Source organism: Xyrauchen texanus, chromosome 11, assembly GCF_025860055.1.
Source record: "Xyrauchen texanus isolate HMW12.3.18 chromosome 11, RBS_HiC_50CHRs, whole genome shotgun sequence".
Lineage (NCBI taxonomy): Eukaryota > Metazoa > Chordata > Actinopteri > Cypriniformes > Catostomidae > Xyrauchen > Xyrauchen texanus.
In genome coordinates, this window is record NC_068286.1 from 18,025,741 (window position 1) to 18,051,355 (window position 25,615).

At 41.1% G+C, this 25,615-nt stretch overlaps 1 protein-coding gene across 1 annotated transcript in view; it reads right to left on the reverse strand.

Moving 5' to 3' along the window:
- The window catches only part of LOC127651143 (WD repeat-containing protein 17-like), a 39,634-nt gene extending 14,374 nt beyond the window's left edge, over window positions 1-25,260 (reverse strand). Inside the window, 25 exon segments of the mRNA XM_052136844.1 lie at window positions 608-719; window positions 1,515-1,535; window positions 1,698-1,837; window positions 3,708-3,807; window positions 3,992-4,083; window positions 4,175-4,307; window positions 4,386-4,450; window positions 4,599-4,754; window positions 5,299-5,424; window positions 5,521-5,651; window positions 10,522-10,671; window positions 11,053-11,255; window positions 15,566-15,730; window positions 15,831-15,917; window positions 16,034-16,116; window positions 16,295-16,386; window positions 16,687-16,855; window positions 17,530-17,586; window positions 17,588-17,718; window positions 17,826-17,948; window positions 21,861-22,112; window positions 22,560-22,790; window positions 23,274-23,457; window positions 24,153-24,281; window positions 25,106-25,260. Of these exon segments, the coding sequence (XP_051992804.1) occupies window positions 608-719; window positions 1,515-1,535; window positions 1,698-1,837; window positions 3,708-3,807; window positions 3,992-4,083; window positions 4,175-4,307; window positions 4,386-4,450; window positions 4,599-4,754; window positions 5,299-5,424; window positions 5,521-5,651; window positions 10,522-10,671; window positions 11,053-11,255; window positions 15,566-15,730; window positions 15,831-15,917; window positions 16,034-16,116; window positions 16,295-16,386; window positions 16,687-16,855; window positions 17,530-17,586; window positions 17,588-17,718; window positions 17,826-17,948; window positions 21,861-22,112; window positions 22,560-22,790; window positions 23,274-23,457; window positions 24,153-24,281; window positions 25,106-25,150 (3,177 nt within the window). The 5' untranslated portion in view covers window positions 25,151-25,260.
- Window positions 25,261-25,615: the final 355 nt, after the last annotated feature.

A 25,615-nucleotide genomic window follows, 5' to 3' on the forward strand; every position in this document is an offset into this window, starting at 1 on the left:
CCACACCTCGCTTCTCGCTTAGATCCTGCTCTCTCGCCTCCTCTATACTAAACATGTCTATACTATGAAGTTCATAGTGCACTAACTAATGTTAATTTTAAAAATGTGTTAGTATATGTTGAAATTAACATTGACCTAGATTAATAAATGCTGTAAAAGTATTGTTCATTGTTAGTTTATGTGTATTAATGTAGTTTACTAATGTTCACAAATGGAACCTTCTTGTAAAGAGTTTAAAATGTGCTGGATTACAGCAGTCAGAAAAGAGAGGTCAAAATGTGTCATTCCCTCAGCAGTTGTATTAGAAACATAATCGCAGCAGTGGTAAATCTTTTAAACAAATTCCAGGGTAATATACTACAAAGTATAATTTACAGTAAATCATTAAAAACTTTGGTAGATTTATGCTGATTAATAAGGCAGAAACCTGTCATCAGTCTGTGAAAATGGTCTATTCACTGAAACAAACCCATTCAATTATTTTCATTCTGTTAATGTTAATAAATTGACCACAGTTATTTCAGGAACTGAAAATCTGCCTGTTTATTTGAGGTCATGTTTAGCTATTGTAGTGTGAAGGTCTGGAACATATTAATGAAGTAGTCACCTTCTCGTGCAGGTCGTTAATTTTGGCTGAGCTGCCAGGGTAGAAGGCACATAGTTTGGCTAACAAGATCTCGTTTTCAGGGATCATCTGGAGTAATCTGGCTGCAAAATCCCTGGGGAATAGAAGACCAAATGCCACATTAGTAAAGCAGAGCAATAGTATGGCAGAGGATGAAGCAAAATGAAAATGTACTATTACTATTTTAAATGTTAATAAGAAAAGTCTGCATCAAGAAAAATAATATGTTTGGTTTAATCATGTGTTTGAGTAACAAACAATTTACTTTAGTATTCTATGCACATTTGTATATAATTTTCTCACAATTTTGAAAGTCCAATTCCCAATTTGCTTTAAGTCCTCGTGGTGGCATAGTGACTCGCCTCAATCCGGGTGCATCTTATCACGTGGCTCATTGAGCGCATTACCACGGAGACATAGTGCATGTGGAGGCCCACGCCATCCACTGAGGCATCTTTGCACAACTCACCACGAGCCTCACCGAGAGCGAACCACATTATAGCGATCAAGAGGAAGTTACCCTGTTTGACTCTACTCTCCCTAGCAACTGGGCCAATATGGTTGCTTAGGAGACCTGGCTGGAGTCACTGTATATACATTTTTTAAAATGTGGGAAACCATGCTTGCAATTGCAGTAATGGAAGTTAAAAATACAAGTCAGTAATCACCTAAAAATATATTTAAAATGGCTAGTTAACTTTGACTTTTACTAGTTAACTTTGACTTAAAAATTAAAAAGGAAATCCTGAGAGTGACAACTAAGTTAGTTATGATCATTAAAGAAAAATTATCTATGAAGTATGAAAACGCTTATGCAGTAAACCAGATGAACATAAACAACCAACACTGACTGATCCTCTGATGCACTAAAGGAAGGCAGAAAAAATACCTGTATGTTACAAATGGAAAGCTATAGAGAGATGGAAATGAAAAATGTAACAGGACTGTCAGGATCATATCAACACTATTGTGCATAACCGATGATCAGAGATGTGTTACATTTAGAGGAACGTGTGCAAACTATTCAAGAGGAACCTGTATTCTAGTCAAACAGTATCAGTTTTATGATTACCATGTGGCAGTGGTCATGTACTTCCTGGCTATGAGCTCCAGAACATAGTGGGTGGCTTTTCTAGCTGATTCTCCCAGCACTGTGCCCACACACACTGCCAGTTCCAGCTCATTGCCTCTGATCAGAGATGCCATAGCCAGCTGACAATAGGAAGATAAAAACTCTATTAGACCCTAATCTACAAATAACAAATAACACTTGTTTAAAACCGGCCAAATATTTAACATTTATGCTGCCTTCATGTGCTATCGGAATAATTGTAAAAGTTTCCTACCTGGAAGTTGCTCATGAATGCCAAGTATTTAACTCCAACCATCAGTAACCAATTGATGCATACTTAAAAAAATTTACACAGAAAATAGCGTGTATTTGACCAAAATTAGATTATCGTCAGCAAGGCAAGCTGATTAGTATGTATTATGGTCAGTGTTGGGTAAGATACTCTAAAAAGTAATTCACTACAAATTACTAATGACTTGGTAAATGTATATCAGATTTCTGTACAGAAAAAGTAAATGCAGTACTAGTTACTTTGTTACTTTATTTAAATCTTATTCTTTAAGAAATATCTGAAACCATTGGGCCTGTGTAGCTCAGCAAGTAAAGATGCTGACTACCACACCTAGAGTCGCAAGATTGAATCCAGGGCGTGCTGAGTGACTCCAGTCAGGTTTCCTAAGCAACCAATTGGCCCGGTTGCAAGGGTGGGTAGAGTCACGTTGGGTTAACCTCCTTGTGGTCGCTATAATGTGGTTCTCCGTGGGGCGCTTGGTGAGTTGTGTGTGGATGCTGAGGAGAACCGCATGAGCCTCCACACACGCTCAACAAGCCACATGATAAGATGTGCGGTTTGACGGTCTCAGATGCAGAGGCAACTGCGATTCGTCCTCTGACACCCGGATTGAGGCACTATGCCACCACGAGGACTTAGAGTGCATTGGGAATTGGGCATTCCAAATTAAAAAAAATAAAAAAATAATAAAATAAAAAGGAAATATCTGAAACCCAAGTAATGTACTTAAAAGTAATTAACTTAATCAATTAAAAAAGTAATTAATTGTAATCTGATTACATTAAATGTCATTTGCAACACTTACAGTTATTAATAAATCTGTAATAAGATTACACCCAACACTGATAATGGTGTCAAAAGAAGAGTTCCCCAATGTGATGGTGAGCCTGTGGGTCAGTCTCCCATCACAGAATGTTTATGTGTTCAAAGGAAATGTATTATTTTACTCATCATTTTACAATATTTATTGTGAAATTATTTTTATCCATTTTATATATTGTATGTTTTCATTTTAACTGTTGTATCTTTATTTATATCTTTAAGATTTGATTGAAATGGGAAGGCAAGATTTAATTTCATTTTAACAAAATGGCATGTTCCAATTTGCAGAGGTGGGAAAAATGTGTATATATAGGCCTGGTGCCACTAGAGGTGGGAAGACAAGATAGATGACCAGTGTTTGGAGCACATAGTCAAGGTTTTTAGAGCTGCTCAAGTGCAAAGGATAATCCGGCCTCCATTGTTTAGGGAGGAGAGTGGGTACTGCTCTAGCATTGTAAGCAGATCTAGCTTTTAGACTGTTTTTAGATTACCTTTGCTTTATTTAGTCTTAAGCATGGTTTTTATTTTGCACATTTTGTACCTCTTACAAAATAAACATCCTTTTAGAATGCCATTCCTTCTCTCTGGTTTCATTCTCTGTGTGACTGCTTTGGTCCATACCACACCCAAAAAATATGCAAGAATCAACCCAGGCATCCTCCATATTTCCTTTTCCTTTCTGACAACAAAGCACTTTAACGTGACATACTCGTAATTGTGACATCAGAGGAGGGAAGCACATGAGGACAGCATTATTCCCAAGAGGTTAATGTTTCACAAAGAAAATACTAGCAGATATATTTTAAGTATTTGGAATTGATCACCAATATTATTGGACGTTCTCTAATTTTAAATGTTGTTAAAGTGAATATTAACTCTCAGCATTGTGTGCTTACTTCTGTGTTGTCTACTGCTAGGTGGCAACAGGCTGCCAAAACAGCATGGCCATCTTGGAAATACCACTCTGCCAGTTCTTTACACACCCGATGCAACAGCCTGGACATAGATAGAATTGATCTGTTAGTTGCCCGTTTGTTGCGGAAGTATGGAGCAAGTTGCTTTTAAAGCTTCATTTTGTTAAATGTAATTTTTTTGTTGGGGAGGAAACCTTTGACCTCAAAATATAAAGGAAAATTTTGATTTATCTTGCTATGACCCTTTAATACTAAGTCTAACTTACCCACAGTACTTCTCTATGTTATCATTTTCTGAATATGCAGCATGGTTTATTGATGTGATCTGAGGTACATGAATATTGCCTTCACAAGCACCCTGATAAAGAACAGAAAAGTCAGAATCTATTATTCGACACAACACAGAGGCCCATTGTATTGCAAAGTCAAAATACCACAGTGCCCTGTACCTGAGCCACCAGCACTGCTTCTTTCAGTTGACCTCTAGAGGTGAAGAAATTCACCAGCTGTTTCACCTCACCAGTGGCAATGCAGTATGAGATGACATCATCATTGCCCTCCTGCATAAGCTGGTCTGCTCTCCTGCAAAGAACAATTAATGAACGATGATGATTTATTCATAACAACTGATGTAAATGTAAAGAGGGCTGTATGAGATACCTTTGCATGAGCTTCTTCCAGTATTTCATGGACACACCAGGGGCCACTGACAGTGCCTTCTCCCACTACATATAACATCGTAAACAATCAAAATCATCTAAAAATCCCACATTTTGAAATGTGTCTACAACATGTTTCAAATTTCAATATTAAATTATTCAACTAATAAACAACCATTTAAAAAAGAGTGGTTTTAAAGCTTTCAGATCATACCTCTCCCAGTTCCACCATAAGCTCACAATATCTCTGGATTTGACCCAGTCTAATATGGATTTCTGCAGCATTCTTTAGTCTTTCCTCTTTACTAGGTGCTCCAATACCACCTCCAAACATTGACATCTTTACTATAGTCAGTTCTTGTGCTTCAGACTACATAGAAGAGACATACAGTACAGTGAAATTTGTTTTTATCACTATCCATATCTAATAACACTGAATGACTACTTCCTGATAACAATCTATTCAAACGATTTTAAAAAGTTTAAAATTACACTAGTTGCACAGGTATTTAAAAATGCACTCAGTAGTATCATGACCCCAGTCATATCATTAGCCTAATACAATTTTATTTTACATTCCCCATAGGGGTTGCCATGTTGAGATCACATAATCAGCAGACTCTACTGATTTAATCTTGGCAACCCTCCTGTTCTCAGACACTTTTACTCACAGAATAGATGAATAAGGGCTGACTGTAAATAGAGTAGTTCTATGGAATAGGTAACTGAAAACTATTGCTTTTGTATGATGCTGCATCCACACTGATTCGTAATAAGATAAAATCAGCAAAAGATAAACAAAAATTAGCCAACTGAGTGCATTTTTAATGAGAACAGAATATGCAACAGAAACTTGAAGATGTCGCACTATTAGAACACGGTCTCTATATTATAGAGTACATTTATATACTCACAGTTTTAAAGCGGACCAAGTGTTTCATATGCATGATGCCCTGCCCATAGTTCTGTTGGAGAAGACTATCATCCTGCCCATTGATTATAGCAACCAAGTCCCATAGGTTATGACTCCCCCCTGGTGGCTACAAAGAGAGAGACAATCCTCAAGAAAAGCCTTCACAGAACTGTTTAATATTTCTAAATAAATTCCAGGGAGTTCAGCATTGAGATCTACTTACAGAGAAACATTCCGAAAACCATCTGAGCTTCTTCATCTGCACATCGCTAGAGAGTTTATCCAGCTCCTGTTTGATATCTCGGGAAACTTTTCCACACAGGAGGGGAGGTGCTCCAGGCACCATAGCACGATCTACAACCAAAAATAAAAATGCTTAATGTCTACACATACCTGAAAAAACAAGATGAGATAAAATAAGTCCTATAGACAATAAACAATTTGCATATGTGTTTAAAGCTGAAGTGGGTAATTTCTGTAGAAATAAGAGTTACCAAATGGATTTGCAAAAATAGTGATTGTTTTTTAGGTTTACAAAACACCCCTCAATCTACCTTTGATTGGGTAATAAGCAGAGGTGGGTAGTAAAGTGCTACATTTACTCTGTTACATTTACTTGAGTAACTTTTTGTGAAAAATTACTTTTAGAGTAGATTTAAAAGTAGGTACAAGTAAATTAGTAATTATTAGAAATATTAATAATAATAATAATTAGATACCAGCGCGCTGAGCCGGTATCACAGACTGTCACTCAAGTCATCAGTGCAGCAGCATCAAAATCTTCAAAGTGAAACAAATTCTTCGCTACGCACAGTGAAAAAAATAATAGTTTTGTTATGCAGTGCCTTCATTTAACAACAATAAAAGCTGATATTTCAAGATTAAAATCACAGCTCCAATTTAAGGCAGCATGCTGAGGTATTAACTGAGGTCTATTTCTAACACGGGATGTTCTGTGTAATGAGATTTCACTTTCAGGGTGATAATGTAATTGAGCTCTGTTTTTAAGTGTACATTTGTAAATCAGTTCAGCAATATACCAGTGTGCTTTGTCCCGCATGTCATAAGCAGTACTAATGCATTTAATGGAAACTATCGTTGCTACTTCAGGCAGATTAACTGTATAAATCCATGTAAACATCCAAGTTAAATGTAAATCACTGCCATTCACATGATCAACAACTGGAGCACGAACAGACAGCATTTCTGCGCATGCACAGCGAGGTGTGCAGGGCGCACGCATGTGAGATGTGCTGGCGTGAGGCAATCGTGGCGAAGAGAGTGGCTGTGTCTGCAATCGTTCACTCATTCGCTATTTCCTATATAGTGAATGGCGGTTGTCAAGTCAAGTGGTTTTTATTGTCGTTTCAACCATATACAGTTAGTACGGTACACAGCAAAACGAGACAACATTCCTCCAGGACCATGGTGCTACATAAAAACAACAAAGGACCAACATAGGACCACATGAGACTACACAACGAAATAAAATACCTATATAAAGTGCACGTGCAAACATGTGCAAAAAGTACAGGACAGTACAACAAATTACTGACAATGAACAGGACAATAGACAGTGCAGCGCCGACCAGTACTCAGTAGTGCAGAAAGATGACAGTTTCTAAAAATGTAAACATAACATACTATGAGATAGTGTTCTATGCACATAGCAGTTATTGAGGTAGCAGACAGTTATAAAGTGACAGTAATTAAAGTGCAACTCAGGACACGTGTGTGTCAAACCAGTCTCTGAGTATTGAGGAGTCTGATGGCTTGGGGAAGAAGCTGTTACACAGTCTGGCCGTGAGGGCCCGAATGCTTCGGTACCTCTTGCCAGACGGGAGGAGGGTAAAGAGTTTGTGTGAGGGGTGTGTGGGGTCGTCCACAATGCTGGTTGCTTTGTGGATACAGTGTTTTTTGTAAATGTCTTTGATGGAGGGAAGAGAGACCCCAATGATCTTCTCAGCTGTCCTCACTATCCTCTGCAGGGCTTTGCGGTCCGAAACGGTGCAAGTCCCAAACCAGGCAGTGATGCAGCTGCTCAGGATGCTCTCAATAGTCCCTCTATAGAATGTAGTGAGGATGGGGGTTGGGAGATGTGCTTTCCTCAGCCTTCGAAGAAAGTAGAGACGCTGCTGGGCTTTCTTGGTGATAGAGCTGGTGTTGAGGGACCAGGTGAGGTTCTCCGCCAAGTGAACACCAAGTAATTTGGTGCTTTTGACGATCTCCACAGAGGAGCCGTCGATGTTTAGCGGAGTGTGTTCACCTTGTGCTCTCCTAAAGTCAACAACCATCTCTTTTGTTTTGTCGACATTCAGGGACAGGTTGTTGGCTCTACACCAGTTCGTCAGCCGCTGCACCTCCTCTCTGTATGCTGACTCGTTGTTCTTGCTGATGAGACCCACCACGGTCCTGTCATCGGCGAACTTGATGATGTGATTCGAGCTGTGCATTGCTGCACAGTCGTGAGTCAGCAGAGTGAACAGCAGTGGACTGAGCACACAGCCCTGGGGGGGCCCAGTGCTCAGTGTGGTGGTGGTGGAGATGCTGTTCCCGATCCGGACTGACTGAGGTCTCCCAGTCAGGAAGTCCAGGATCCAGTTGCAGAGGGAGGTGTCCAGGCCCAGCAGGTTCAGCTTTCCAATCAGGTGCTGGGGAATGATTGTGTTGAATGCTGAGCTGAAATCTATGAACAGCATTCGAACGTATGAGTCCTTATTGTCTAGGTGGGTGAGGGCCAGATGGAGGGTTGTGGTGATGGCATCGTCCGTTGAACGGTTTGAACGATACGCAAACTGCAGTGGGTCTAGTGAGGGCACTAGACCCACTGCACTATATCTCAGCAGTAAGTGAACGAAATGAGTGAATTTGGACGTGAGTGTTGGAGCTCTGGGGCTATTGCTGAAACGTCACATATGAAATTTTAAAATACTTGGGCCTTACTTGTTATTCTTATTAAATAATATATTAACAAAATAAATCTTAATTCTGTTTGTCATTTTTAATATATACTGTGTGTGTTAATAAAAAGAGTAAACACATTTGATCAAATAAAGTGTACATTTTTAAATGGATCTGTATGTTTTGTCTGTCTATATGAAATTATGTTATTTAAATCAAGTAATGATTTGTCAAAAACTAATTTACAACATTCAGTATGAAATAAAACATTGCAGGAGTGAAGTAAGCAGTAAACTCCCAGCTCGTATGTCATGGATTGTGGGAAATTATTGTTGAGTGTACATCAAATGTACACTTGAAATTAGAGTGCATTGTGAGTAAGAATGAGTGAACAAAAGTAGGGAGATGCTCACTCAGAATTCAGACACTCCTACAAAATAGCGGAAACTTGAAATAGTGCATTATATAGTGGATAGGGGTGGATTCAGACACAGCGAGTGTTCCGTGACAGGGGTTGGTGCCCTACGTAGGCTGCGTACTCTGGATTTAGAGAGCGGTGGTACTGCTGTACAGAACTAATGATCGAAATACTTACGACACTGAAAACTGTAACTACACTGAAATAAGAATCCACACAGGATGTTAAAAGCTATGAAATAGAGAAAGAAGGAATTTATAAAGCATGATTTTGCTTTGGTTTATAATTCAGCATTATATATAATGTCCTTTTGGGACATTTTCACATTTTCACTGTAATAATAACTAGAAATGTTTCCAAACCTCTCTTGGAGGTTTTCATTCCCAGATGTGTATGACTTTCTTCCATCTGCTGAACTCAAATGAAGATTTTTAGAAGAATTTCACAGCTCTAAAGGCCCATACAATAAATTTGAAAGCTAAACAAACAAAAATAAGTCAGCATAAAGGTAACCCATATGACTCCAGTGTTTAAATCAGTATCTTCATAAGCAATGTGATAGGTGTGGATGAGAAGAAGAGAAACAGATCACTTTCACATTCTTCTTCTTGTTTTTTTTGGTGATTCACACACTTCTCAGCCCCCTGCTGTCTAGCAAAAAATGACAAATGTTGATCTATTTCTTACCAAACCTATCGTATCACTTCTGAAGATATAGATTTAACCATTCTCAATCAGCATTCACTTTCAATATATATATATATATATATATATATATATATATATATATATATATATATATATATATATATATAAACATTCACTGTAAGTAAATATTGACTTAGCAAACATTCTGTCTAATATCACCTTATTGTGTTGCATGGAAGAAGTCATACCGGTTTGGAACGACATGATGGTGAATGATGACAGAATGTTCATTAAGAATAATAATCCTGTATTACATGTTCAATGTGTATTATGTAATGGAATATAGGGGAGTAAACCTCTATTATGTCATTTGTGAAAATAAAGAGTTACTCACTACTTGAGTAATCGTTTAATTGGATACTTTCTTACTCTTACTCAAGTAATTATTTATGTTAGTAATTTTACTTCTAATTGAGTAATTATTTTTTTAAGTAATTGTACTTTTACTTGTTTTGTCTACTCTACCCACCTCTGGCAATTAGATAGTTCTGCCACAAACTCACTTCATTGGTTGAGTCAATGTTGCTGTGTCAGGATGCTAAAAATGTTTTTATAGCACCACAGAGCCACAAATGTTTTTATGGAAATCAACCTATGACTGGCTTACTTTTAGTTGTCTCAGCATATTAAAGGGATAGTTCACCAATAAATTATAATTCTCTCATCAATTGCTCTCAAACATATAGCTTATCTCATGAACTCATCAAGTACATAGCGGATGTCAAGATGTTTTTTGAATATGTGGAATTGTTGACTTTTTCTCAATGTAACCATATCACTTCAGAAGACATGGAGTTGTATGGATAACTTTTATGCTGCCTTCATGTATTTTTGGAGCTTGAAAGATAAGGACCCCATTGTTGTGCATTGCATGTACAAAAACACATCAAACATCCTTTAAAATTTCAGAATTTGTGTACTGTAGAACAAAAAAAGTCACAAGTTTGAGATGATATAAGGGTGAGAAAGTGATGAGAGAACTGTCATTTTTGGGTGAACTATCCCTTTAACTTTGGATAAGAGAAAGTATTTTTCTATTTACGTCAGTATTATAAACATCACAGCGTCATTTTCTATGAAGCTGCTTTGAAATTATGTGTGTAGGTAAAAGCGCTATACATATAAAAATGACTTGACTTAACTAGAAATATTAACATAAAAAAATGACACACTTCAGCTTCTGCTGAAAATTTTTACCAGTGTTGCCAATGATGTCATCCCAGCTGTGGTCAGTAAGGATGTTGACCACTAGCTGGGCAATTAGAGGAGTGAGTGACCAAAGTCTGACTGTTGAGTCTCTGGAGCAAGAAGCCATAGTGAACGGACGGCTGGGGTGACACGTGAGACCTGTGGGATTCCATATTTTTGACAATGCTGAATGAATAATGCATTATAACTGTAACTTATTACAGATTCAGGAATCATCACTATTGACTGTTTTATTTTATTTTATTTTATTTTTCTCTTCGCTTCCATTGATAGAACTCAAATCAATCAGCTTTCATGTTTCAAATCAATCATGTTTTTATGACTAGGTGTTGCAATGCATACAATTTGCAGATCGCAGATACCAAGCAAACATTGTATGTGTTTATGTGTCTAATTTGGACTTTGAATAGAAAATGATTGTATACTGCATGTAAGACAAATAATAAAAAAAAGGTATCAGACACCACCATAAATAACCACAGAATAATTTGTCTATATCATATGATTTTAAAACAGTACCATAAACATCAGCTCCATGGTCATATACAGTGTCGAGACAGGTGCCATCTCTGGTGTCCCAGACACGAATGGTGTAGTCCCAGCTCCCTGAGGTCAAAAGGTATGGAACCTCAGTGTTCCACATCAGACCCCGAACCGGAGCCGTGTGGCCACTCAGCACGTTAATGCAGGCATCTTGAGTATAATCCCAAATATGAACAGTTCTATAAAACATACAGAAACAGACATGAATGAGGCTAAATTACGTGAGGTAGCAGGTCCGAAGTATTAACTATACACAGTGTCATAACAAGGCGCGATGCAATAAAGCAAAAAGTGAAAAGGTATCTCTTCCATGTAAATCATCTCGGGTTACTTGAATGTAACCCTTGTTCCCTGATAAAAGCGGAATGAGATGCTGCGCTGAAAGCGCTTTGGGAACAACTTCATGTGTGTGACCAGCTGTGAATATGTGTGTAACATGTCAATGAACATTGACTGGAATTTATAGCCTCTGATGGTGTAATCATTGGATGCACCTGGGGCTGGGCTATAAATAGATGTGTAACCAGCGCGTCCTCAAGTATTTTGCCTGAAGAGCAGTCCTGGGGCATCCCCGTACGGCAGGGAAGCGCAGCATCTCGTTCCGCTTTTATCAGGGAACAAGGGTTACATTCAAGTAACCCGAGAAAAAAAAGCGCTTTGGGAGCAAGAATACCCACGTCGCCACACTGGGGATGTCCGGACCCCCTACGGTTGTGTAGTGTGCTCACAAGAGCATGAGAGGTCTCAGACCTGAGCTTGAGATGTCGACTCAAGGACAGAAGAGCCGAAGTGGCATGAACATCTAAACTATAAAATCGAATGAATGTGTGTGGAGAGGACCAACCTGCCGCATCACAAACATGTTGCAGAGGGACATCTCTAGCCAAGGCTTTGGAGGAGCCAACCCCTCTGGTAGAGTGAGCCCTGATACCTACTGGCGAAGCTTGACCGCGCGCCTCGTAGGCCAGGGCAATATCCTCCCTCACCCAATGCGACATAGTCTTCTTGGTGGCGGACGCCCCCCTGTTGCGGCCTCCATGGCAAAGAATTGTTACCCTGACTTACACCACTGGCTAGTGCGGTGGACATAAATCTGAAGGGCATAAACCGGACAAGAGGGTGGGTGACTCAGCGAGAAGTAGGGGAGATATTGCGCTGTTTGTTGAGGCGAAGAGGTCCACTTCTGCTCTATAAAATCTCACCCAGATTTTTTCAAAGTAGAGGGAGCCTTAGCACTTAAAATAGTTTCGATAACCCCAGGAGAAAGACCTGTGTACCCTTCAGGGGCCAAACATGAAGGTCCCTCATGTCCGGAATCGCCAAGGCAAGCCGTCGAGGAGAAACATTATCTCCGAGAACCAGCGCGGCGTACCCTTGCTGGCGAACACTAGCCAAGACTCCCAGGAGCAGAGAAACCGGGGGAAAATGCGTACAGATGCATTCTGGGCCATGTATGTGCCATCGCGTCCAGACCCAGGGGGGCTGGGTGATTCAGAGAGAAGTAGAGGAGACATTTCCCTGTTAGTCAAGGCAAAGAGGTCCACTTCTGCCCTGAAAAATATCACCCAGATTTGTTCCACTACCTCGGGGTGGAGTTTCCACTCCCCCATCAGTATTTCCTGTCTGGACAGTAAATCTGCTCCCACATTCAGGAATCCAGGGATATACGCTGCCCTGAGTGACAGGAGCTTGCCCTGGGCCCCAAGGAGAATCCAACGTGCCAGAAAATTCAGCTGACGTGAACGTGGACCTCCTTGACGGTTTGTGTTAAAGACTACCGCTGTATTGTTCACCCGCACCAAGACAAGGAGGAAGTATTTGGAGGAAGTATTTCAGGGCCAGAAATACAGCCATCAGCTCGAGACAGTTAATGTGCCAATCGAGCTGACAACCCTCCATTCTCTTGAGCTGAACGACCACTTAAGACCGCTAGCCAGCCTGTCAAGGAGCTAAGACAATATCCCTGTGCTGTAAAGCCAGTTCTTGTGACTGTGCTAGTATCAGCCAGTCATCTATGTAATTCAGAATGTGGAAGCCCCGGAGTCGCAAAGGAGCCAGTGCTGCATCCATGCATTTCGTGAATGTGCGGGTTAATAGGGCTAGGCTGAATGGAAGAACCCGATACTAGAAGGGCTCACCCCCGAAAGCAAACCTCAGGAACTTCCATGAGATCGATCGTGACCATCCAAACGTGATGTTGGGCTTGTGACACGATCGTCTTGATAGTTAGCATCTTGGACTTGAACACCCTAACTGAGCAGTTCAAGCATGGAAGATCTACGGTCGGACGCAACCCCCCACCCTTCTTGGGAATCACAAAGTATTTGCTGTAATAACCTGACTCTTTCTCTGGAAGGGGAATACGTTCTATGGCCCCTTAGACCGAGATATTTTGCAGTTCTTTCCACAGTAGACATGCCTGATCCGTTTTATGGTAGTGGGGACCACACCATTGAAACACGGAGGGTGGCGAGCAAATTTAATTTCTACTGTTCTTAGGACCCACATAAAAATATCTGGCAGAAGTTTCCATGCTGCCAGGTTCTCTGAGATGGGTATTAATTCTGACACTTCCTGTTGAGGGGACGTCGGGTGTTCCACGTCCTGGACTAAGGCAGGAAACAGCGGTACACCCAACTTTTCATTGGAAGCCTCTAACTCCCAAAACACCAGAGGTGGCGGGAATGGAGAGGTTTCATAGGGTTACCGGGAGGGGCGAAGTGGATGATACATGCGCCCCGTCGAGAGAGGAGCTATCCCCATAAAGCTGGGCGCAGAAAATAGTTAGAAATTACTCTTAGAAATTACTTCCCTGAGGTCTTGCTTTGGGGGCTTTTGAGGGTGACGAGCCTGTCCCCAGTCTTTACGAGGGGGAGCACGACTCGCCACGCTTTGTTTCTGAGCCTCCCTTCTAGCAGGACTGGGACGGGTTTGGGTGGGCGACGGGCCCACCCTCTGAGTGAGGCGAGGAAAAAACTGCCCAAATTCTTCCTTGTGGCTTTTCGCCTCCTGGAACCTGGAGATAACTGTTTTCATTGCATCCCCGAATAGGCCAGAAGGTGAAACCGGGGCATCAAGAAGGAAAACTTTGTCCTTATCTTTGATGCCCAATAGGCTGAGCCATAATTGTCTTTCTGTGCTGATCAAAGCAGACATAGACCGGCCAATGGCACGGGCTGTCTGCTTGGTCGCACGGAGAGATGGATCCATGGCTCGACGAAGCTCAGAGAAAGCTTCGTCGTCGAGCGTGGTACACGCACTCAGGTCCTTTAGCTGGTCAGCCTGGTATGCCTGCAAGACTGCCATAGTGTGCAGAGCAGCACCAGCCTGACCAGCTGCTTGAAACGAAGAGGCGCCGAGGCGCGCTTCAGGCTCAGAAGAAGGATTAGCTGGATCTGGGGAGAGAGCGAGCGATAGGGACGGACCCGTCTCTCGCTCCTCAGCCAGATATATGAGAGAGACCCAAGATGAAAGAGTGGGTGCTGACTCCCGGAAGCAAGCGAGGCGAGCGCGAAGCATTTTGCTCGAAAGCAGATTGCAATGTTCGCACCCGCCCGCCCCAACGCGAGAGCAGCATGCTCTTCCCCCAAACATACGAAGCAAAGCTGATGCGTGTCCCTCTCGGCCATAGAGCAGAGACACTGGAACACACATCGTTTGCCCTGACTTTCTGTCATACCCCCTTTTTTTTTTTTTTTTTGCAAGAAAGAGAGAAAAGAGATAAGGTCGTCTGCGCACTGCCTAACAAATTCTAACTCCTAACAGAGGAAAGAAAGTTCTGACAGGCTCATGAAAGCACACACACACACACAGAATGATCTCTGAAGACAAAAGATCTGACAACGTGCTGGTTACGCATCTATTTATAGCCCAGCCCCAGGTGCATCCAATGATTACACTGGCAGAGGCTATAAATTCCGGTCAATGTTCATTGACGTGTTACACACATATTCACAGCTGGTCACACACATGAAGTTGTTCCCAAAGCGCTTTCAGCGCAGCATCAGAAGTGTAGCTTTTTTTAAAGGGAACTGAGGGTTTTTTCTAACCAGCCGCAACCGGGACATATAGCAAGGGACTGAACATTTTGTTGATTGCTAGGTTTGCATTTCTTTTGCCGGTCTGTGTGGCCCCATCCTCTGTGAAATCTCACTGGTCCTGCTATACCTAAATGTATTAAACTTCTGCACGTATGTCATGACAGAAACACAGCTGAAGTTTCCCATCAAGGGGGGATACTGGAAATTAGTTGCAATGTGCCTAGTTACAAAATGATGTAGGATTTACCTAAAATAAACAACTGATATACATACAAAAATAACTTGAACGGTAAACGTAAGGCTGTTTGTATTAATTAAAAAGTCAGTATGGAAACATGTAATAAGTAATACCTAAAAATTTTAATTTTTATCACTTCTAAGCAACATAGAAACCTACAGTATATTTACAGTATAAGAAGTGTAAATGGTGATTTTAATTGACTGGTTACCCATCATCTGAGCCACTGCACAGTATTCCCTCTCTGAGTGGTGACCAACGCACATGGAATACTTTGGCTGTGTGACCCGTAAAGACTTTTAGTGGCTGGTCTGAGCTGGTGGCCAAGTAATAGACTCTAACATTTTTGTCTTCACAACCAGTTGCAATCATATCTCTGTGCAAGACAGAAAAAAGATTATACAATGTGTAACTACAAAATAAGAAAAATGAGTTCTAAGGTCTGTATGAGTACTTGATATATGTACTGTTCATACTTGTTATTTTGACTCCAGTCACAGCCAAACACTGCCGCTGGATGTTTGTATTTGTGCAACACTTTGCCATCAATGGTTCGAATTATACTGAAATCAGATACCATTTGCCAAATAAAATAAAAAATACAAATGAGAAGGTCATGTTTATGAGGATAATATGGCCTAATAGTAAGAATGTTAACCCAAATTTAATTGGACCTCACCAAAATCCATCTCCACTACATGTGGCTATTCTTTTGGAATCTTTATGGCTCCAAGCAGCACAAAATATACCATTCTTGCCATGCTGGAAAACAATTCCATTCAAAATGAGGAATTCAAATTATTAAGATCGTGTTATCAAAATAAAAATGGCAGATAATATAAATCCCTGTTAAAACTATAAATAAGCATTGATAACGGCAATGTGTGTACTTGGTAGACAGTAAAAACTTGTTTAAAACTTTGTTTAGTATATGGCTTACCTCATTAAATCTTATGATAATTTTTCCCTTCTTCACATCCCAAATAAAGGCACCATTCCTTGATGTGGCTCCTGCTATACAGTTCAAGTCTCCTTGAAGTTACAGTGAAGAAAAAATTAAATAAAACAGAAACAAATAAAATCATTATGTTAACCTACAATATGTTCTTTATGTGGTAAAATCTAAATTAACTGTTTTTATTCAAGAAAAAAATATTACTGTATTTAACATCACTGAATCAATATACATTAGGTTACACCAACAAAACAATTTTCAAGGGTTAGACTAGAAAAAAAAGAAAATAACTCCTTTAATGTGTCAATTGCAGGTTACCACTTTTTACAGTGAGCAGTGGTAACATGGGCTGTTTTTCTGCTGTGTATCCTTATTACCAGGGGCCCAGGACAGAGAGTAAACCACTCCCTCATTGCCCGGTGATGTGTAAACAGCAGTTAAGGTGTTTATATCCCTGACTTTTATTGTCCCATCAAATGAAGCTGTAGCTAGAAGGTTTGGATCATCTGGCTTAAATTTGCAGTCGAATATAGTTTCGACATGACCCTGTAAGAAGTATGCAAATTAAATTTTTTTAATGTTTGTTGATAAAAAGAATTAGACCACAATATTGTTGAACTGTTGATTACTATCGATTAAGAAACGCAACAATTATACACACAAGTGCATTTAAGTGCCGAAAACCTGAGCATTTTACTGAGGAAATCCATTATAATAACAAAAACAACTAAATAAAAAAATGCAATGTATGTAAATGTGATTCAAACCCAATATCAATTTCAGAAAATTTTTGCAATTTCAATAATTTAATGGTAATGCTTAAATAATCAATATTTAATCATGAGGTGAAAGACTGGAGTTACACAGCACTTTTCTTTTCCAGTAACAACAATCAAGGCAACCACAAGAGCTGTTTGTCTGACACAACAACATGCACTCTTGGATTAATTGATCAGGTGACCTTTCACACCAGCGTTAGGACTTATCCAGAGCACCTCTTCAAAAGCAGGATGACTATATAAATATATTCTCCATGGGTGCTTATGTGAATGTATCCACTGCTTTATAAGACTATGCACAGAAAATATTTAATAACATCCCCTTTTTATTTAGGTGCATTAATTATATTGTCACTAAATGTCAATAAAACTGTAACAATCTTTGAAATAGGCTTTTCAATTTATGTTACCTGACAAGTAATAACATGATAGCATTCCTACCAGGTCCCGTAGGAAGTCCCACTTTTTGGCACCCATGTCATAGAGTCCCACCCCCCCCATCCATGAAACAGCAGACAGCGTGGCCAGAAGGTAGGGAGAAGGCCTGGTTCTGTGAGAGAGTAGGTGGAGGCACAGCCTCGCTATTGGAGGAGGTGTAGTGATTCTTGGAAGGAGAATTTGAGCAAACTGCTAAGAGTGAGGAAACATCAAAATCAATGAGTAATTGTGATGGCCAACATAAACATCCAGACAGTTACACATAAATGCCAATACATGGTGACCGAGAACATACATACATTTCTTTGCCGGTGAGGAATTTAAAACATGAAGTGCATGAAAGCCGGTTTTCTTCAGCTTGAAGTTATCAAGAGGTGTCGCTCTTGATACATTCCATATTCTCAACACGCCAACTTGAGAATCTTTAATAAGAAACAACATAACGTACAATATATAAAGTTCCAAATGTTAGTTCAGGAGGAGTTTGTTCATCTAGGCCAGCCAATCATATCCCAAGGATATATAAGCTGCTACAAAAAAATTAGTTTCTCTGTATTTACTATTAATAGGTATGTGTTTGAGTAAAATTTAAATTTTTGTTCCCTGTCAAAAAGCTACACTTTGATGCTGCGCTGATATAGCGCTTTGGGAACAACTTTAGGTGTGACCAGCTGTGAATATGTTTGCAACACATCAATGAAATTGACCAGAAGTTATAGCCCCTGCTGGTGACATCATTGGATGCACCTGTAGCAGGGCTATAAATAGATGCGTCACAGGTGCATAGTCAGATCTTTTGTCTTCAGATCATTCTGTGTGTGTTGTGCTTCTTGATTTTCAGAACTTTCTACTTTCCTCTGTTAGGAGTTAGTATTGTTAGGTAGTGCGCAGAAACCTTTCTCTTTTCTTTTAAAAAAAAAAAAGAAGAAAAAGAATGACTGATAAACAAAGCAAGCGGTGTGTGTTCCCATGTTTACGATCTATGGCTGAAACGGCCATGTGTTTGGGGGAAGAGCTTGCTGCTCTTGCGTTGGGGCAGGGCAGGTGCGAGCATTGCGATCTGTTTACAGTCAAAATGCTTCGCACACATCTCGCTTCCAAGAGCCAGTGCCCACTCATTCATCGTGGGGCTCTCGCATAGATCTGGCTGAGGATGGAGACACGGGTCCAGCTGATCCTTGGATCCAGCTGATCCTTCTCATAAACCTGAACCACACTTCGGCGCCTCTTCGGTTCACGAGGGGGACGCTGAACCTCTGAATATTCCACGCACAATATTAAAGCGGCTGAGGAATTACTCAAGTTGGTTACTTGGGCTGTGGCCAGGCTAGAGTTAGACTAGAACACAGATTTCTGTCTTGTGGCTAAAAAAGGGGAAGGGAACGCTATATCAGTCCCTTCCTTTCTTTGATGACCTCCATGATGAGGTCTCTCGTTCATGGAGGAAACCTTATACTTCCAGTGTCTTAGTGGCCTCGACGTCGACTATCGTGGGTGCCGAGACATGGGGGTATTCAGTGATGCCGCCGGTAGAAGAGACTTTTGTGACTGTTATCTCTCCCCTGGCTCGGCATCATCTCTAAAGAGACCCACTCTCCCCACAAAGCTGTGCAGGACCACCTCCATGCTTGTGGGGAAGGCTTATCAGGCAGCAGGTCAAGCTGGTGATCTGTTGATGGACCTGAGTGCGGGCACCACGGTCAGGGTATCAGAGATAAGGACAAAGTTTTCCTTCTCGATGCCCCGGTTTCGCTTTCTGGCTTATTTGGTGAAGCTATGTATGTAGTTATCACCAGGTTCCAGGAGGCATAAAGCCATGAGGAAGCCTTCAGGCAATTCCTTCCACACTCAGGGGGAGGGGCCGTCGGCCACCCATCTCCGCCCCGGTCCTTCTAGATGGGAGGCTCAAAAACAAAGCGTAGCGAATAGTGCTCCCCCTCGTAAAGACTGGGGGCCGGTTCATTACCTTCAGCAGCCGCAAAAGCAAGACCTCAGGGCAGTTATTTCTAAAAAGAAAAAACCCTGATAGTTTTGCACCCAGCCTTGTGGGGGTAGCCCCCCCTTGAGACGGGTCATGTGAAACATCCACCTGTACCCTCCCGATACCCCCAAGAAACCGCTCCATTCCCGCCGCCTCTGGTGTTTTGGGAGTTAGCGGTTTTTAGTGAAATGTTGGGTGTTCCGTTGCTTCCAGGACACGGGACACTCGACATCCCCTTAACAGGAAAAGTCAGAATCGATACCCATCTCAGAGAACCTGGCAGCGTGGAAACTACTGCAAGGTATTTCTATGTGGGTCCTAAGCACAGTAGAAAAAGGCTACAAAATCAAATTCGTTCACCCTGAGCAAAGTCAGGCTAGGCCAAGGTTTTATTGTTCGTCAGTATCAATGACTACTAGGTCTCATGGCAACTGCATCCTCGGTGATCCCTTTGGGCCTTTTTGCACATGAGACAGTTTCAGTTGTGGCTCAAAGCTAGGGGATTTCAACCAAGGGCCAATCCCCTAAGCTGATAAGGGTTATGCACCGCATGCTACGTAGCCTTTCTATGTGGTTCAGACCCGGTTCCTCACTTTCGGTCCCACTCTAGGTGCGTCTTGCCGTCGCAGGTTGCTAATGACAGTCACCTCCCTGATGGACTGGGTAGCAGTTTTAAGTGGTCATCCAGCTCAAGGGGAATGGGAGGGTCGTCAGCTCAATTGTCACATTAACTGTCTCCAGGATCCCTTCATGTGACTTAGCAATAGTCCTTGAGGGTCTGGTTGAGACCCCCTTCGAACCTCTAGAGTAAGCGTCTGATAAACTTCTGACTCTCAAGATGGTTTTTCTTATGGCAATTACTTCTCTAAAAATAATTGGGGATCTACAGGCTCTGTCTTTCTTGCCAGCCTGCTTACATTTTGCCCCAGGAATGGACAAAGCAATTTTGCACCCTCATCCTGACTACCTGCCTTTCTCGACTTCTGCTCTCAGCCATTTACTACGCCGGAGCAGGAAAGACTTCATGGACTTTGTTCAGTCTGCACTAGCCAGTCATTGCAACTATTAGTTTGCCATGGGGGCCACAAAATGGGGGTGGCCTCCACCAAGCAGACTATGTCACATTGAGTGAGGGTTGCTACTGCCCTGGCCTACGAGGCGCGCAGTCAAGATTTGTCAGTAAATATCAGGGCTCACTCTACCAGAGGGGTCGCCTCCTCTAAAGCCTTGGATAGAGGTGTCCCTCTGCAGCATGTTTGTGAAGCGGCAGGCTGGTCCTCTCCGCACACATTCATAAGATTTTATAGTTTGGATGTTCATGCCACTCCGGGCTCTTATGTCCTTGAATCAACATCACAAGCTCAACTCAGATCTCTCACGCTCTTGTGAGTCAAAGTCAACAACCGTAGGTGGGTATTCTCATTCCCAAAGCGCTAAATCAGTGCAGCATCAAAATATAGCTTTTAGACAGGGAACATCCCTGCGATTCATTGCCACACTGGGATGCCCCAGAACTGCTCTTCAGACAAAATACCTGACGATGCCCTGTGACGCATCTATTTATAGCCCTGCTACAGGCGCATCTAATGATGTCATCAGCAGAGGCTATAAATTCTGATCAATTTAATTGACGTGTTGCACACATATTCACAGCTGATCACACCTAAAGTTGTTCCCAAAGCGCTAAATCAACACAGCATCTCGTTATCAGGGAACAGGGTTACAGCTAAGTAACCAGAGACATTTTATTCTATAAAGTACTGACACCATTTCTCCCAAATTTCAAATACAAATATTGTCATTTAGAACATTTATTTGCAGAAAATGACAACTGGTCAAATTTTTTTTTTTAAATAAATGCAGTATTTTCACACCTCGAATAATGCAAAAATATATATATGTGTATACACTGATCAGCCACAACATTAAAATCACCTGCCTAAGTAGCTCAGAGAGTAAAGACGCTGACTACCACCCATGGAGTTGCGAGTTCGAACACAGGGTGTGCTGAGTGACTCCAGCCAAATTGGCCAGGTTGCTAGGGAGGCTAGATTTACATGGGGTAACCTCCTTGTGGTTGCTATAATTTTGCTGTATGTTTCTACAGCCCTTACTTCATCTTACCCAAGAAAGGCGGCGGCTTACGACCGATCTTGGACTTGCGAGTTTTCAACCGGTCCTTACACAAACTCCCGTTCAAAATGCTCACGCAATCACACATTCTAACTTGCGTCCAGCATCAAGATTGGTTCGCAGGGGGAGGTGGTAAATCCCGTGCCACTTGTGTCTTGTTTCATATTGTAGGTCATATTCGCTTCTGTGTGTGTGAAGAATGTGTTTGTGTTCATCTTACCCCCTGTGATAAACATGCCAGGGGCGCTCGGCACCCAGGCCAGGCACTGCACAGAGGCGGCAGCGCTAGGGAAACTAAATGTAGTGATGCAGGATAAGGACACAGAGTCCAGCAGTCTGATCCCATTGTGCATGTTGGCCGCCAGCAGGTAGTTCATGCTGAGGGGGTCCCACTCTAGAGCTGTGATGGGATCCTCCTCATCTGTGCCTTCTAACGACTCTGGTCGCAGTATGTGCTTCTGATTCTTTGAGCCTAAGGTGATGCAATGAAAATAGATTCAGGTAATTGTAAAATAAATTTGATTAAGGAAAATGGTAAATACTTTTTTTAAACAATATTTTACCTTGTATGTGTATATCCTTATTTTTGTGTATGTGTGCTCTTGAAGCAAACCACCAAATCAAATTTCCTGTGTGCGCGCAACTTGCTTGGCCATGTTGCACAACTGACTTCTGATTCTGATTTACCCAAATATTAATTCTGCTAATGTTTCATGAAAAAGGACCATTGTGTTTTAATAGATAATCTGAAAGCAGTTTAAAAATGCTAAAGTGATTTTTTTTTTATATCTGTTGGTGTTAAGTCATATAATCTATAGTATTTTCTTAATGTCACTGGTCTAAGACCACAGTTCTAAAATCAACAGAACTCAAAAAGGAAAAAAGCAAACATGAGCAAACCTCAAATTGGTCACAGTACCTGGTTGAAAGATGGACAGACTCCCATCAGTGTGTCCAAACACCACTTTTCCCTTCTTCAGTGGATGCCAGCGAAACAGGCAGATATCAGAGAGGAAACTGTGGGCCTCCTTGTGTACTGTAACTCCTGAGTCAGGCCCAGAAATGGTCCATATGTACAGAGGACCTCGGTGGGATACAAATGCTACACTGTCGCCAGCGTTCCAGCACCAACTTAGTGAGGCTGGAATACCTGATACACACACATACTTAAATATGATCTAGGATGTAAGCAAATATTCAATAATGGGAGGAATGCATGTTAAACAATGAGAATTGCTCATTAAATAATCCATATCGATCAACCACTAATTTGAATATGGGGTGAGGACATGTCCCCTTCAACATCTAAAGTGGTTACAGCTATGGATATTATTATTATTATAAACTTATGCAATTATTTATATATTTAGACAATTATTAAAGCTGCTTAGACATGTCTGATACCTAGGAGAGAAAATGTGTTTTTGGCAAAAAAGCTATTTCAAGTAATATCTTGAAGGACACATGCTGTCAGGTGAATAATGTGTCCTGAAGTGGTGTATTACTTTAGATATTAGGTGTGTGTGTGTGTGTGTGTGTGTGTGTGGGTGTGTGTGTGTGTGTGTGTGTGTGTGTGTGTGTGTGTGTGTGTGTGTGTGTGTGTGTGTGCGTGTCTACACAAAGTCAGTGGTACCTTTGGTGTTATCTAGGCATGCAGCGGCCTTCTGCTCAGCCACATTCCAGATGATAAGCAGGTTATCTGCACTGGCACTTGCAAAAACCTCAGGGTTGTGCGGACACCACGATATAGCTGTGATGGTCTTCTTGTGTTCAGACATGATTGCTCGCAGCTTAAACTCATTATATCTGTGGTCAAGCTAGAGGGAAAGACTTCAATCAGTTAAACTAAAACTATTTTAAACCCGATTTAATTGTCAACAGCATGAATAGAATACATTAAATACTTAAAAATAAAAAGATAACAGTGTTAAAAATTGCCTCCAATTCACTTTCATTGTGTGTCTCTCTGTAACCCAGATTTTATTTTTTTATTTTTTAGGGGCAAGTAAAAATTTATTTTCATGGTATTCAACATTATGCCACAAATGCTGTCGATTGAGCTTAACTTTAATAGAATATTCCTTTATCAGTTCTTTGTGTGTTTTACAGTAATTATCAATTAAATAGTTAATGCTGTGAGCGATTTTTTTATGGAAATATATTCAAATAAATTCGACTCCCTTAAAGGTGCCAAATGTAATATTTTTACTGTACAAATCAGAAAATGACCATAGTATGTTATTAGAGAATTAGGAAACATGCTAAGTTGAAAAACTGGCTTCTCCGATAACAATGCTACAGAGAGTATATTCTACTTCTATTATATTCTAAGTTTCCATTCCAGGCCAGAATTTCTGTTTATGTTTTGGCCTGTGTGATAAATTATCTTTGGAGGCCAGGATTTTGGAATTAGGGGGTGTAGCTAATTTAACGTCTCAGTCACGTGAAAGCTTCAGAATTCTAAAATCGCTTACAGCACATTTAAAAATGGAAGATTACATAAAACACTTACTTGGTATACATATATAGCGAGTGTGGCACAGAACGCAAACCTATCTCCACTAGCAGCACATACATCTTTATTCCAGGGCTGACATCCAGCAGCCAACAGGCCAAACTGCTTCACCTGAGACATCTTAACCTACACACAGATGCCATTGACACCAATAAGAATCTATGACGTGTCCTCTTGCCTTAGCAGTAGCACTCAGATCAAAAACACAGCTGATGCAGTAGCAAAAACAGAGAAACATTAAAGGGACAGTCCCCCCCCCCCCCCAAAAAAAAATGACAGTTTTGTTCCAAACCTAAATGATTTTCTTTCTGCCGTTTGTAAAACACATTAGGCAGTTTTTAAGGGACCAACAGCCTCAGTCACTACTCACTGTCATTGCATCTTGTTTTTCTCCATACAATACAAAAGTGAATGGTGACAGACGCTGTCACACTATCTAACATCTCCTTTTGTGTTCCACAGTACAAAGAAAGTCATATGGATTGGAATGACAAGAGGCTGATTAAATGATGACAGAATTAAAATTGTATTTAGTCTATCTCTTTAAAGCAGGAGTAACAGCACTCAGACTTCTACATGTATTCAGACACTTGCTGTCTTTAATTGCATGGGTAATATCTGACTACACTATATAAATACCATCAGATATTTAGAAAAACCTCAAAGTCTAATTTAAATTGTATGAAAGCTTCATGCTTAAAACCACCATACATTCATGTTTTCTCTCACTTGTAAGCATCACTCAGCTATACAGCGACAGCCTGGCAAAATTTGTCAGAGGACTTTGACAGAGTCACAGTCGTATGTAAACACATGCAGACTGCCTCCATGGCTTAGGGTGAAATTAGAGAGAAACAGCCCTTTTTCTGTGTGTCTCCCTCTCCTTTACATTTGAAGGGACAAAGCTACACCAGATGTCTCTGGCTAAAAGACCATCAGACAGCTCCTACCTTTGGTTCATTGTGATATCTGCTATACCAGCACAGGCGTTCCATGTCTGCTCTCCTCTCTCCTTCACAGATGCAAAGCCGAATGCAGCTCTGCGTTAGCAAGTACAAGAAGAGCTGCTCCAACAGTGTTTAAGCAGAGCGCGTATGTGTGACTGCTGCCCACAGCGCATGTATTTGTGGAAATGGGTGTTGAGAACAAGAACATGTGAGCGAGAGAGAGAGAGAACATGCTCATTGACTGGTAGAGGCTGCTTGTGTGGGAGAGGTGGCTGGAGACAGGAGGGACGGAACAGCTCCCGCTGGTAGCCAGGCAACAGCAAGATCCCTTCATTTAAACTCTCTCACTTCACTCCCCCTCCATCCCCAACACAAACGCACAACCACACACCTTATCCCACTCCTGCGCTGCCTCCTTGAAGGTGTTTTTCCTCCATCTCCCTTATCATGATTTAAAGGATAGTTCTCCCAAAAATTTAAATCATTATTTTTACCCCATGTAACATTTTTTGT